The following is a 15,892-nucleotide window of genomic DNA, read 5'->3' as shown; positions in this document are numbered from 1 at the left end:
CCTTTTTTATTGATATAAAAATAACTATTTAAGCTATTTAAAACTAATAAAAATAGTCAACAGTAAATAACTTTTAATGATAATAATTATTGGAATACTGTCTGAAACATTGATTATATTAAATTATATAATAATTGATGTGATAGTGTTTTAGTAAAATCGTCAACTTCATTTGGTTGGAATTCAATGATGTTGGTCGGGTGAGGAACGAAATGAATGTCCCTGGAGACCGAAGAAAGTCCACCAGAATTAATTCAATGGTGGACTGCGGGTAGTTAATATGAATGAAGACCAATTGTATGTACCAAGTACCAACGTGGATATTAACTTGGTAATTTTTTTCATGAAAATAAAGCATGATAAACAAACATAACCAATTTTATCATCTATTTTGATATTTTCTATTATTATTACTGTTTTAGAATTCTCCTCACAACAATATTACCAGTAGTGGACTTGACTTTGATAAATATGGCTCATATGTGGACTCAATTAAAAATTTATTCGTGCCTAGTTTGGAAAGAAGTGTGTATGAAGGAATGGAGGTATTGGTTTACAGCCAGAAGAAAAATTTATCCTCACAATTCGACCAAGGTTCTCTATCAAAAATATATGGACACTCTGGCCCTAAAGATGTAGGAATAGTTCAAGGAATCATTAAACCTGCATTTAAATATTGGATTAAAGATGGTTTGATTGATTGTTTTATCAATGCAATCGTTATAAATAATAGACTCAATAAAATCTGTCGTGACTGGGAAATTATAAGACATGGACGACATGTTTCTCCATACATTAGTGAATTAAATATATTTAATGAAAGTGATCAGTTTTCTCAATACATTGATGGAAGTGAATCACTATCCCATACATCTATTGAATCAATAACTGTCAGTAGTCATGACAATCATAACATTACATCTAATTCTTCAGATGATGAACATTCAAAAAATAATGATAGTGTTAACACTTTTGAACAAGATCATTTAAATATTCTTTACGGCTCAGGTTCATCAGTATTTGTAGTTTCCAAAACTCAGGATAATATTGAACCTCATAAAGTTAAAGGGAGTGGATCTGTAAAGGAGAAGAAAAGTGCTCTTGGTAACTCATCAAAATATTCGCCTTTTAAATTAGAAAAGCCTACATTGCCAAATTATACAAGGAATAACGATTCAATGACTGCAGTTAGTAAGCCGAGTGGTTACCAAAGAGTTGATAAACCATCATCACTGTGTAATTGTGAAGATGTTATTCGTAAGAAGATTAAAATTGATTCGACTTCGAGTAACTTCGATCTAGTAGAACAACTAAAGCAACTTGAAATTGCAATGCAAAATACTTGTTTCTCATTTGATGATATTTTATGTCAATTAAATAAAAAGAATACTAATACATGTGGATTGTTTTGTAAATTAAGAGAAAAATATATTGATCTTAAATTAAAAACGAAAGATCATGTTGGATCCATGACTAATTTATTTATTGATCGAGTCAAAATATCTCGTAGTGATTTACAAGACCTTGAAAGACTTTCAACATCTATTGAAGCTAGTAAGCTAGAAAGAGACGATGTAGAAAGCAGCTCACGTTTTAATTCCACATTTAATGAAATTTCTAATGGAAATATTGACGAAGTAACTCAAGAAGTAATTCGTAATTCTAATTTAGACAAAGATCCAGATGATGATAACTTTATAAACACACTTCCAACACCTTCAGAATTCTTGGAGGATATTTTAAGTTCAACAAAGAATGACAACGATTTCGTCATAAGAGAAAAACAACTTTTGAAAGAATGTAATTCAGAAAATTCTTGCGATTGTTCCACCTCAACTGGATCCTTCCAAAATATTACCAACGGCCCTGAAAATATTTTTTCAAATTTTCGAAGTCGTATTAATAACAAAGAAGATAAAAAAAGAATGAGAATTAATAGACAAAGTTCAATTGGCAATAAAGAACAAATGCAAAATGATAATAAAATGAAAGAGTTTAGTTCAATACGTTTTAGAGATGACGTACTATATTATGGAAATAATTCAATATCAACTCAAGCAATCAATAATTATAATTTAGAAGAAACCGATTCAACGATATCTAAAGCCGAATATGATATTTTGGAAAAAGTTCGAGTTCTTGAATTACTGAAGACAATTTTGGAAGAAAATGAAGACCAAATTTGTTTGTGTAATGTTGGAGAGGCAGAAGAAGAAAAATTTATTGCCGAGACTTCCGTCGATCTTACAGAAGACCGTAACAAAATGAATGATGATTCATCAAGTCTTAATCATGTTGTCCGTAGTCCAGTCAGTTCTAGTATATCGTTAGCTTCGAAAATTACAAGAGTCATTCCCGTAGAAGATATCAAGGCTGAGGTTAGCGACAAATACGAAAATAACTTTAATCATTTTTATGATTTGGATGAAACTGAATTGACTAAGAGAACGTCAACCCCAGAGAGAAAGAAAGAAATAGAGAGTTTATTAAACAGAGAAGAATTTGAAATGCAGGAATTTGATAAAAATAAGATAAGATCATATTCTAGTAGAAACCTTTCAGAAATTTTAGCAGCGGCAAAGGAAAATAACTTGTCTGATTCACCAGAAGATAAATTCGAAAATACAAGTGAATATTTTAATGTAAAAAAAGAAATTGAAGATAATGAACATAATGGTATTTCACAGGAGATGAAGGAAGTCGGAAATTTATTAAAGAAAAATTCTGAAACACGAAATGGTAATCAAAATAAAATAAAATCGAATTCTAACACAAATTTAGACATTAAAGTGGAAAACAGACAAAGCTATTTAAATACTGTACAAAAACATGATGAACCTATTTATACTATTGATGAAATTGAAGAAAAGAATTATAATTTGGGCTCTGAAAGTGATGAAGATGAAGAAAATTCATCTGAAAAAATGATTGAGATGCTGAATGTTGATGATAGAAATCAATCAGTCTATGACAGAAAGAATTCAAAGGACTCAACAGGGCCGATAAAAAAACGTTTGTCCAGTTCAGAACGAGAGAAGTCAAATCACAAGTGTGAATTTTTTTATCTTTTAGATGAAATTGAAGAGAATAACAGAACTTCAACTCCTGAAAGGAAGAGAGAAATCGAGAGTTTGTTACAAAAAGAGGATTTAAATTTACAGGATGTCAATAAAAATAAAACGAAATCCTATTTCAGTAGAAATATTACAGAAGGATTACCAGAAGTGAGGAAAAAAAGTTCTGTCTCTCAACAAGAAAGTATACGAGTTGACGATTTTGTTACAAGTGGATTAAATAACAATTCCAAAAACTTGTCAGTTATTTCTAAAAACCCATCAGTTACTGCAAAAAAGGTATCTCATATTTCGAAAGAACCAAGATCCGTCTCACAAAAGAAAATAAATTATCACAATACAGATTCTCATTCTAGTAATATCTCGTTGGACGATTTAACTTCTATATGCCAATGCTCCTCAGATTCAGATATTTTTCTGAATAAAAATTTTACAATCCCACTACCAAAAAATCAATCATTCAATGATAAAAAAAAAGCACAAAAACCTAATAACCGTCCTCGAAGGCATTTCAATATTCGAGCCTTTATATCAGCCATGTGTCGAGGCTTGAAAAATATTTTTCCGAGGGCTGTTTTGCAGAAATTAAAGCATTTATTGAAAACACGTATTTTTAAATTGACAAAGAAAAATGAAAATACCACCTCAACATTTTGTGCTCCAAAATCATGTAATAATCGAATGCCAAATTATAATTCTATTGATCCAATGCAAAAGTCTAAACCTAGTAATGCTGTTACTGATAATAAATATTCCGATCATGCCTCGAGAAGCTTGAAGAGAGAAAACATCAATCCTAGCTTTCATCGACAGCCTAAAAATTCATATACTAAATATAGCACAGGAGTGATTAATAAAGAGTTACAAGGATCAGAGTACACTTGTTGCAGGGATCAAAATAATGTACGAGACGATTGGACAAATCCACGGACAGCTAATTCTTATCAGTCTATGAATATTTCCTCGAATAGCTGTGATTGTGATGCTGCTAAAAAGCGATTATATCATCGGAAATATATGAGAAGAAGACCATCAGAGTATTTAGTCTGTGATGCTAGAAAATTAAGAAGATCATCGTTTACTCCAAGAGAATCGTACTCTTGTTGTTATTATAAGAATCTTGCAGCTAAACATTTAGCAGAGTATTTAAATTTTCGAATTAAACATCAGGAGATATCTGATAGTGATGAAGTTCATTGTAAAGAATGCTTGGAATCGACAGATAGTGAATTAAAATCAATGTTAAATCAATATCTCAAGTCTAGCAGAAGTAAAAGAAAAAAATCTATGCAAAAAAAATATAAAGATGTGAAAGAATGTTTTAATAATTGAATGAAAATTATAATTTTACTAACTGACTTAGTAGATTAGAAATAATCTAGTAATGTAATTAATAATTAAATCAAATGATAAAATATTATATTTAGTAATGAATAATTTACAGCTGTAATGTAATGAAAATTGAGAAAATATTTATTTGAAAGAAAGGGGAAGAAGGGATGAACAGAATCAAGGGAATAATCGATCCGTTACGCTTTTGTCATTCATCGAGACCATTAAGGTAAACCCTGGGTCGTGCTTTAAGTATGTGACATCAAGATAGACACATACATTTATAATGATAAATGTATCTCCAGCCATCGTTAAAGTCTTAACACGATATCTGCTCAATTAGGACTTGGTTGGGGGTCTCGTTCTAGGTCGATAAAAGTGTAATCGCAACTTATATCAAACACATAACATCTATTTTCCAACATAATTGATAACATGTTTTTTTCTATGCTTTTATTATATTTTAGTGCTCATAAATTTTTTTATCAACGATTTTTACTGTTTCAATGTTTCGCGTGGGTTTTTAATGAGGAATTGTCATATTTATCATAAAAATAAAATATAATAGTCAAAAGCATTGATAGAATGGCCGTATTTCACAAAAGCTTCTAGACTGAAAAAAATACTTTATCATCAACCTAATTATACAAAACCTACATTGAATAGTATTTTTTAAGTTTCTTTCTAAATATCAGCAAATGGTGGTTAAATTTGAATTTAAGTCCAGCAAGATGCTATTGAATTAATCATCGAATAATTCAAAATTTATTCAAACTACTCAAATTTTCGTCCTATAAACAGTCTGTGTGTCATAAAGGACAAGTAGTCCTTTTCAAGTAGGTTGTCTCTCCCTAATGAAATTCTCTGAGGGTAGTTGGAGAGCTTTGAAGGATGGAGAATATAAAGGAGAGGCTGTGTACCCATGGGATTAACGCAAGTCTGGACGTTGGAGACCAAGTCTAACTTGTGGGAACACTAATAGCGATGAGTGCACTATGAGCAAATATAGCGCGCCAAGTAAAATCCAAGATATCTAGGACAAAAGCATAGGCTAGGAGATGAGGTATGAGTTTGTGCCGACGTAGAGAGAAGAAGCATTGAGCGGTACGGGCCAACATCCATCCCCCGGTTTGCCGATCGATATTTCCTGGCAACCGCTGAGAGGGTGCCTACCCCGTCGACTGCTCTCTGTTTGTAACAATACGAGTTAGCTCCTAACGTCTAGCGAAGGATTTGAGCCCCTCTTATAACGCCCTTTTTCTTTCTATTTTCAAGAACACATTTCATCCTCTCTCCATCATGCTCTGTTACAATTGACTTTGCTTCCGATCACTATCGCTAAGTCAGAAGTCTCCTAATGACTTTATTTCTAGCAGTCATGAATTTTTTTTTTCATTTGTCTATTTATTAATGGTATTCACTAACAAGGATAAGTGTTTTCTATTTTAATAAAAATATCAATATTTGAAGGAACTTCTAGGAAATTATTTTTATTTTTTATCTAGATTTGTTTCTACTTTATTTAGCACAAACCATTCTCTGCTATTTTTCTCAGTCTGCCGAGAATCGGCCACACTTGGTAAGATACTTCTCTTTAAACGACTCAAAGGGGAAAAGCTTATCAATGTTCATGATCATCTTCATTTATTCCAACAAATTTTTGCTATTTAAAATATTAATTTTATTTAACGATTGATGAATGATTTTTTATATAAAATTAATAAGAATTCATTAATATTTTTAATTAAAAAATAACTCTACAAAGTTATAAAACATTTAATTGAAAAAATGAATTACTTTGGTGATTAATTCTAATGAAATAAAATCGTTTGTTAATGAAAATGAGAGAGAAGGAATGGTAATCTTTTTCCCTGAAGAGATAGTTAATGAAATTATTGGTGTATCGATTAACTATTATCAATTAGAATAATTTTCTCCTGATTTTAACTTTTTTAGTCATTAGGCATGTCGAAACATCATCTGCGAGTGTTATTTCTTTCTTATCATTATTATTATCACACGTATGACCGAGAAATGCTCCGCCTAGGGTCAATTTAAGAAGGGGTTAGTTGTGCTATCATTGGCCAGTGATATCGATGCGACGAGGATGTACAACCAATCACAATGCTACGTCGAAACGCGCTGACGCCAAGTATTCAGAACCAAAGGTTACGAGTCCACCGACGTCGAGGACGACGACGACGTTCTTCGTCGCGTATCCCGCGCTTTCGAACCCAGTCCGCACTTATCATACTGAGACTTAATTATTGGTGAGTTTTGTCATTTATTTCAGTTTTATTAGCCTTGATTGATTTGTTTATACTTTTATTGGTGCTAATGATGGTTAATGATTGCTACAAGTTATTAAAATAATTTTTTTTTTTTTTTTGAATCTATAGTTTTATTTTGTGGATAATAATAATGGTGATATTAATTCAAGCTTGATGAATAATTATCATATTTCAGTGCATTCATGTCAGTGGTTTTATTGAATGTGAATTATTTTAATTACCATTTTTGAAATTAATTTATTAGAAAAATGTGAAAAAAAAATATTTCAGTGGAAGAAAAATTGATTGTTCTTTTTATTTATTGTATTATAAATGTCAATAAAAAAAATTAAGTGCATTTTTATTGAAGCAGTTTCTCAGATGGAATTTGATGAATAAGTTATTTGTACAGTGGATCGATACTCGCGAAATTTTTTGGAATGACTTAGTGAGACGTCCTTGATTTTTTTTTTTACATTTATTGATTTCTTTTTATTTTTTGTTAATTCTATTGATCACTCGGAATGGCCAATTTAACAGCAAACAAATATTACGTGTAACATGGAGTTTTTAATTAATGTTTTTTTTTGTGATGACTTCTGACGGAAGTTGAATATAATCGAGATGAAAATGAGATAACGAGGGGATGATAAAAAGTCGAAAAAAAGATATGAGTCATTAACACTGAAACGTTCACGAATTGATCAACTATATCGTGACAGTCCATTACGTTGACTTCCCGCCACCCTTGGTCACCGTGAAAAGACTCATCCTTGCTTTGCAACACGTGCAGTGTTTTTTGTTCTCATTGTTATGTCACGTGTCACTTTTTTATATAAATACCATTATTATATTGTCATAATTTTACGAATCGATTTTTGCTTCCATCAAAGTAACCATACTTTAAAAAATAAATAAATTCATCATTTTTCTAAATAGATTTATTCTATTTTCTATTTGGACTTACCTAAACTCAATATATATAATTTTTCAATTAAATTGAATTAAATAGATAGAAAAATTGTAATTAAAAATATGCCAAGACATTGGAAAAAGCATTTTAAAAATTAGCTTGAATTGATTTTTTTTGTGTGTTAATTAATTAGTTAATTATAATATGAAGTTGTAAAACATGTGACAGAGAGCACAGCAAACATATTTAAAAGCAACTTTTTAATTTTCTGATATTATCTTTACTATCAGCTGTATCTGGAGCAGTAGAGGAGTCAGTACGTCTCTTCACCATTTTCTATTCTCAAGGGACAATCCCTCGAGAGAGGGATTAGGGGGTAGATGGTCTACTACTCTGAATAAACAGATCCCTACTAGAAAATTCAACCCCTATAGATTCACTTGTCGACGTAACGCATTTGCCCAAGTACTTTATATATAACTGAGGGACAATCATTTCCAATATATCTTCATCTATTTTCCATACACTATGCTATTTGGAGAATTGAAAAATTTTACTGAATTGGGCAATAAAATGAAAGTGGAATGAATTATTTTCACTCTCTCGAAATGATAAAAATAAATCTTTACTCCATTCAGTAATCGGTTTTATTTTTTATTTATATAGATGTGATAAATAAGTTTACTTTCTTTTTTATGTTTATATAACAGAAGCAATTGATAACATAATTAATTGATAATTCCCTCTAAGAGAGATCTAAAGTTCAGGTTCAATTTGAGGAAATATTCCCCAAGTCATAAAAGAATGATTTATTGATAACGGAACAAATTATTTTTTTATTTCAAATGCTTATGTAAATGGAGAAATGCTAGATTATAATTTGTAAAATGTTTGATGATAGGGGCTGCAGAACATCAAGATAGATAGGAAAAATTTGAAGCAACCCCAATAATTTCAAGATGTCCGGATTCGCGGCAGCGGGTCTCGGAGCCCTCGAGTCTTGGAAATCTAAAGCCTCAGACAAACTTGCTGGGTAAGAAGCTTTCGTTGGAAGATTTTTCAATATTTTTTCTCATATACCCATTTTTATATTCATGCTTGTAAGGACAAAAGTATCTATTGATTTTATTTTTTTAGGCTCCGAACGATTAGGGTAGGTAATAATAAAGGCTATGAAGAGTTTGCAATGCCAAATGATGAACGTAGCAAAGATAATATGGGATTCGAGGATGAAAGAGGATTCGATGGACGTACATCGTTTGACTCGCTGCCCGAACCGGAAAGACCACCTTTACGCCACATTGACACATACTGCATGCCAGAATGTCCTTGTTTATCCAAGAGGTACACGATGGCTGTTCTTGCCTGCCTAGGTGAGATTATATAATAATCAATCAGAAATATTAATTGAACATTCAAGTGAAAGTATATAGAATAATTTCTAAAATCATTTCTCAGGTTTCGTCATCTCATTCGGAATGAGATGCAACATGGGAATGGCTAAAATAGCTATGAAGAACGACACAGATGAAAGAGGTGTTTTAAAATTTAATTGGACTGTTGCAACAGAAAGTGCTCTCGATTCATCATTTTTTTGGGGATATCTAGTCACCCAAGTGCCCGGAGGATTTCTAGCTTCTCTTTATCCTGCTAATAGGATATTTGGATTGGCAATAGCAGTATCATCTTTCCTTAATTTACTTGTGCCTGGAGCACTTGCAGTGGACCCAATAGTTGATATGGGTGTTCAAATATGCAAAGGACTTGCTGAGGTAATTTATTGTATTAATATTCATTTTTAAAATTTATTATTCATTTTATTAAGTTTGCTTTTTAATCAATAGGGTGTGACTTATCCAGCTTGTCACGGAATCTGGAAGTACTGGGCGCCTCCGTTAGAGAGATCGCGACTAGCTACTCTCGCCTTTTGTGGTTCATATGCAGCTGTCGTAATTGGTCTACCACTTTCTGGTTATCTTACGAATTGGTTCGGCTGGCCGGCATCGTTTTACTTTTATGGTAATTATTCTTTCGCCTTATCAATTACAAAACAACCATTGATTCCTCATTTTCTCTTTATTCTTTTATACTTCATTTTTAATTTATTGAAATAATTTTATTTATGTAATAGACAAGTTACGTGTTGATTGAGAAAAAAATTAATTTTCTGTTTGAATTATTCAGGCATCAGTGGACTTATCTGGTGGGGGTTCTGGTTATGGCTTGGGTTTGAAAGACCCTCGAAACACCCTTGTATCTCTGCGCGTGAACTGCGTTATATTGAAGATTCATTAGGACAAGCACAAAATAACTTACCAATGCCTACATTTTCCTCAACTCCATGGAGAAAGTTTCTTACATCGATGCCTGTTTATGCTATCATCGTTGCTAATTTTTGTCGTTCATGGAACTTTTATTTACTTGTCCTTTTTCAACCTCGTTTTATGCATGAAGCGTTTAACATGCCCATGGTTGAGGTAATTAAAAGATAATTTTTTAGAATTCTTTTAAAGTATTTATGATGAAAAATTCTATTCAGTGCTTTAAGAATCGGCATAAATGATTGACGGAAATCATGTGGTTTTGTTAATAGACTGGCATAATTGGATCGCTGCCTCATCTACTAATGACAATAATTGTACCTTGCGGAGGTTTGCTTGCGGATCATCTACGAAAGCGTGAGATTATGACGACAACAAACGTCAGAAAGGTATTCAACTGTGGAGGCTTCGGTATGGAAGCTCTTTTCTTCCTAGTCGTTGCCCACGCAACCACCCATAAAAATGGTACTGCTGCCACTGTTGCCTTGGCGATTGGAGTCGCTTGCAGTGGATTCGCCATTTCCGGTTTCAACGTTAATCATCTTGACATTGCTCCTCGATACGCGAGTATTCTCATGGGAATGTCCAATGGAATTGGGACTATTGCTGGACTGCTTGTTCCATTTTTTGTGGATAATATTACAACAAATAAGGTAAATATCAGTCTTAATTAACTGAATAACTTAATTAATAAATCACTGAGCACAAGACAATAATATTTTAATGATGTGTTTTAGGATGCTCACAGTTGGAGGAATGTTTTTATCATGGCTGCATGTGTACATTTTTTCGGAGTAACATTCTATGCGATATTTTGTTCTGGAGAGCTGCAACCTTGGGCAGATCCGTCAGCAGAAGAACAACAAAGTTGGAATCCACTCGACGAGTTGGGACAAGCTAAACCGCCAGTACCTCCACCACCGAAGACAATGCAGTCGGAATTTATTGTAAATACCGCGCATTTTTTTTTATTTTAAATATTTCCATCAATAGAATTGATGAAGTACAGATAAAAGTAAATTAATTATTGGGTATTATTATAGAAACAACCATCATTGGATGTAAATGCAGCTTGGAATAACAGTGAACAACTAAATGAGAGTAACAACTATTCTCAACCTGTAATTAATTATGGATCAACGGAAACTAATACAAATCCCTTTCACTCAACAAACCCATTCGCAAGTGACATCCAGGAAACTCAGGTCCAGCCGCCAATGTTAGATGATTACTCGCACGATGTGATGCAAGATCGACAATGGGAATAATATCCTGCTCCAAAATTTAAGTAATCAGCAGATTGATAAAAAATCCAAACGATCAGGTTAGTTTTATAAATTTGGTTAATGCAATGCTAGATTTTTTCTTGCTAACGTCGTTTGCGGACTCGATACTATCCATAAAATTGACAAAAAAAAAATAATTACTACTAGTAACATCATGGAAAATATTTCTCCATATCACTTATTGATTTTATTAAAATTGTTAACGGGTAGTAGGTTCAAACATAATAAATTAATTACTCTAGAATTTTATGGGATAGAAATAATGAAGATGAACGTAAAATCCGGATGATTGAAGTAAAATTATGACAATGAACAGTATAAAAAATAATTCCTCTTACAAGTAAATAATATACCTAAGAGGACAGATAATAGTGCTATAAGTCAACAAAGAAAGTATTACAAACTAATGAAAGTACATAATATTAAATAATTAAAACAAGTACCTTATTTTTTATCAATATAATTGGCACTTCATGATTATGTAAAAAAAAATTGAACCATGATAAAATTAAATTCTTATTCATATGGAATTGATTCAGATATATAAAATCGAATTTTATGCAACAAAAAGATTTATAAATTTTCAATAATATAATTACAAAAAATATTTACAAAATAAAGAAAAATAATAGAAATGACAATAAAATAAGAAGACGCTCTTTAAGTGTTATATTTCAATTGATATTTATTAACTTATTTATTGTAAAAAATAAAATATACGAATTGCACTTGTTTTCGATCGCACCATTAAATAAAATACGTATTTTATAAAAGCATATTTAAACAATGAAGACAATATAAGATTATATTTATTTTAACGACAATAATAACGAGTTGAAAGCACAATTGGCTGATACTTTTAGGTATGAAATGATGTAAAATTAATAATCTAACAATAAAATAGAAGAGTACAGTCAAACATTTCGAAAATGAATCAAAGAAACATTCAGTAATAAAAATTAAAAAAAAATTAAACAAAATTCAATGGTGAATATAATGAAAGTATAATGATCAATGAAAGTATATTATCATGAAAGTAATACAAACGATGAAAGTATTAGAAATAATTTAAATATTTATATGTATAAAAGAAAGATAAATGTTTATTGAAAGATTAATTTTAGAAATCATTTTTATTCGTTTTTATACACTGAGAAAAAAATTTATTTATAATAATTCGTAATTAGTCATCAATTTTTGTAGTTATAATAAATGTTTAATTATCATGTTTATATTTATAAAAATAATCAAAAAAAAAAAATTAATCGATAATGGAAACATTCAGTTTTTAATATTTTCAATTATGAATATATACAAAATAATTAAAACTGATGCTGTTTAGGAAAGATTAAATCATTGTTTAGACTGTTGGAGAAAATTTACGTAGTCAATATAATATGAGCAATGATTTCCAATAAAAAAAAAAAGCAATTTGAGAAAATGAATTTAAAAATGTATGCTAATAAATGGAAACATAATACGCTATCATCAATACTTGCTATTAATTGAAAAGAATTTTTTTGCAATAAATTAAATTTTTTTCACAGTGTAGATTTAACGATATTATTTATCACTAGTAGAGTGCATTTTTTCACGTTAAATCAGAATAAATGTGAAGAGGGTGATAATACATAAAGACTATTTATGAGTTGATACTTTTTAGCGTAAAAAATTGCAATATATTTAGAAGTTTAAATGATGAGCGTATGAATAAAAAAATCGATGAATCTATTGCTCTATTTTAGATTAAATGTATAAACAATTTGTTTTTGTTGCTCGTAAGTGAAAATCATCACAAAAAATTAGTCAATTTATGCGAGACCTTTTTGAGACGAATATTAAACATTGCGAAAAATTAAAAAAAATTATTCACATACGTACAATATAAATATTATATTAAAAATATTAATTATCAATTACTTAAACATACATGACGTATAATTATACTCTTTCCGGTGTTGATGAAGTGCGTTGTACGCGTGTCATGAGACCGGCTGTAAAAAAATGCAATACATATATAACTAGTGAATTATTGAAATGTTAATGCCTGAAGAATATAAGTTATAAAGAGCGAGATGTTAAAAAGAATATTCATTTACTTGATGACTTACACTCACTTGTGACTGTAAATTATTTACTTTACAACAAATCATTTATCTTATATGTGTCAAGTCTTAATTTAACTGTCAAATAATTTTTGAAAGTTTCTATTAACAATGCTTGGTTAACAGAAAAAGAAATCAGGTTACCAATATTTGAGAAAGTTTATTGAAATTGAAATTCAAATTCTAAAATGCTTTGTTCATAAAAGTCTAAAAAATGTTAATGTTTGAGAAAGATTTAAAATCAAAAAAAATGTTTTATTTATTCTGTGATTTGAGTGTTAAAAGTTTTAATTCACAAATTAAAAATTTTCACTCTAATTCACAGTCCATTATATCCTGAAAATGTCAATAGATCATTGAAAAAGAAGCTTCATTCCTTTCAGACTTTTTCAGACTTAATAATATATATAAAATTAATGATAATAACGGAGTAGTGATTGGCCTAATAGTAATGAAGGTTGATTAATAAGCCGAAAGAAAATGATATCTACGATTATAATTTCTTGCAAAGAAATAATACTTGAGCTAAGTGCTAATGCTGTTCGAACAATAATACTGATATATTTATATATTAAGAAGAATCATTAATAATTTAACGACAATAAATATATATTTGAGAGAGTGAAGTGCCGAGAAAGAAAAATAATAGATTTTTTGCAACCCACCTTAGTTATAATTAATAAACAATATTTATATTCAATCACTTTTGATGAGTGAATTATATACTCTAGATCACTTATCAAAAATGTTATTATTTATGATTAGGATTTAATTATTAATTATTTAAATTATTTACTAAATTTATGAGACTTGTTTCCAGATTTTCACTATTTAATTATTGTAGTTAACAAAGGGTGCAAAAATGATAATTAATTAATATTAATAAGTACATGAAGAATGAATGAAAGTGGTTTGCTTAGTTAACTCATTCAATTTGTATATAAAAATGATTTATTTTCTATGTGAAAAATACACGTTGTACCTCTACATAAGTAGATGATAGAAATTTCTCTCTTTTGGAAAAAATCGGAAAAATATATTTAAATAAAGTAACAAAAATTTTGAAAATATTAAATAATAATTCTTTAGAATATAGAATGTCATCAAAAAGTGTTACATCAGTTGATAGTGAAATAATTCATAAACCTGGTTATTATGTTTGAATGTCATTGTTAAAGTGTATTACATAGATTTCTATTTAATACTGCATGAATTTTGTGGTTAACTGAAAATAAAAAAAAATTAGATATAATTCACATGCCATATCTTTTCCATCAACAGGAAATAAAATATGATTTGCAGAGAGTTATTCCTCTCATTAATTGAGTAACTATTTTTTTTATCTAAATAATTGATAAATGTGTGTACATATTTAAAAATTATTCTGAAGTTTTACATGTCGACTAAATAATTTAAACAAAAATGTAATGAGAAAAGATTTAATTTCATACAATATTTATGCTTATGAAATGTTCCAATAATAATTATACTGACAATAAAAATGATTAACTTTACAAAGACAATAAATTGAGAATAAATTATTTCATGCAGACTTTATAGTTCAATTAATAAATTAATTAGGGTGATTTCTGATGGATTTTATCATTTTTATTAAACTTTAATTCAAACAAAGAATTCTAATTCTAATAGAAAACATGTAAAGAATCAAATATTTACAGTTCATATAACAAATAAAATTATAAAAAATAATCTTGCTTAAATATATAAATGTTATATATATATAAATGTATTCCAAGCTTACAACAGCTTACCATTAGATATCAGGTTGCTTCATGATGCCTTCATTAGCACTTCTTGCTTTAAAGTTACAAAGAATTTTCGATTGCTGATTGACAATAAAATAATAATCATTATTTCAGGAGACTAATGACATTATTAGCGTCATCTCAAGTAGTAATGTAATTAAGACAAAAATTTATTGTTACTTGCCAATGTAAACTAGTCTGGTTTGTTAATGATTACACCACATAATTATATGTAAAATATGTATGTATTATAATCTGGGTTTATTATTTAATGATTATACAAAGAAAAAATACTGATACATTGACAATAAAGTGTAAGCCAATCTTTTGAAAATTGCCTTCAATTTTTTCATTCTTTTTTTATTACAATTTTTTGTGTATTTTTTCCTTTGAATGATTTTATTATTTATTGTAATAATCTTATGAACCATGGCAAAATAAATATTATCCATGAGGGACATGTTAATGAAACGTACTTCATACTTGGTTGGAAACCTTTCTAAAAGAAGATTATAAGTATTGCACGTAATTTATGATGAGAATAAGGTATTTTATTGTTAACTAATTTTTCTTGTTTCTTTGTGACGACGTATGTTATATGTTAAGAATGATATGTATGCTAAAAAATTCCCAACACTGTCCAAGAGATATTTCCAAACACACGTAATATTTATAGGCCAAATGAAACGTTACGAAGTCATCCTCGCTATTGCAAAATCTCCAGCATGTGATAAAATGATTATTAAATAAATTAAATGTGTAATTATTACAGAGTTCAAAGGTGGATAAAGCAAAAAAAACTTGGTATCAAGAATGAAATAAAAT

The 15,892-nt window shown here is 29.6% G+C and overlaps 1 protein-coding gene across 1 annotated transcript; it reads left to right on the top strand.

Annotated features, from left to right (window-relative positions):
• The first annotated feature begins 6,586 nt into the window (after nt 1–6,586).
• On the top strand, nt 6,587–11,333 carry VGlut (Vesicular glutamate transporter). The gene is made up of 9 exons (XM_035088121.1): nt 6,587–6,676; nt 8,491–8,622; nt 8,727–8,962; nt 9,048–9,361; nt 9,434–9,608; nt 9,774–10,066; nt 10,183–10,563; nt 10,648–10,857; nt 10,954–11,333. Exons 2-9 carry the CDS (start codon nt 8,549–8,551, stop codon nt 11,176–11,178), a joined length of 1,908 nt encoding a protein of 635 aa, XP_034944012.1. The 5' UTR covers nt 6,587–6,676; nt 8,491–8,548; the 3' UTR covers nt 11,179–11,333.
• Nucleotides 11,334–15,892: the final 4,559 nt, after the last annotated feature.

Source organism: Chelonus insularis, unplaced genomic scaffold (assembly GCF_013357705.1).
Source record: "Chelonus insularis isolate UGA/USDA-ARS -01 unplaced genomic scaffold, ASM1335770v1 contig_42_pilon, whole genome shotgun sequence".
NCBI classification, from domain to species: Eukaryota; Metazoa; Arthropoda; class Insecta; order Hymenoptera; family Braconidae; genus Chelonus; species Chelonus insularis.
This window is presented reverse-complemented; position numbering and strand designations above follow the sequence as displayed.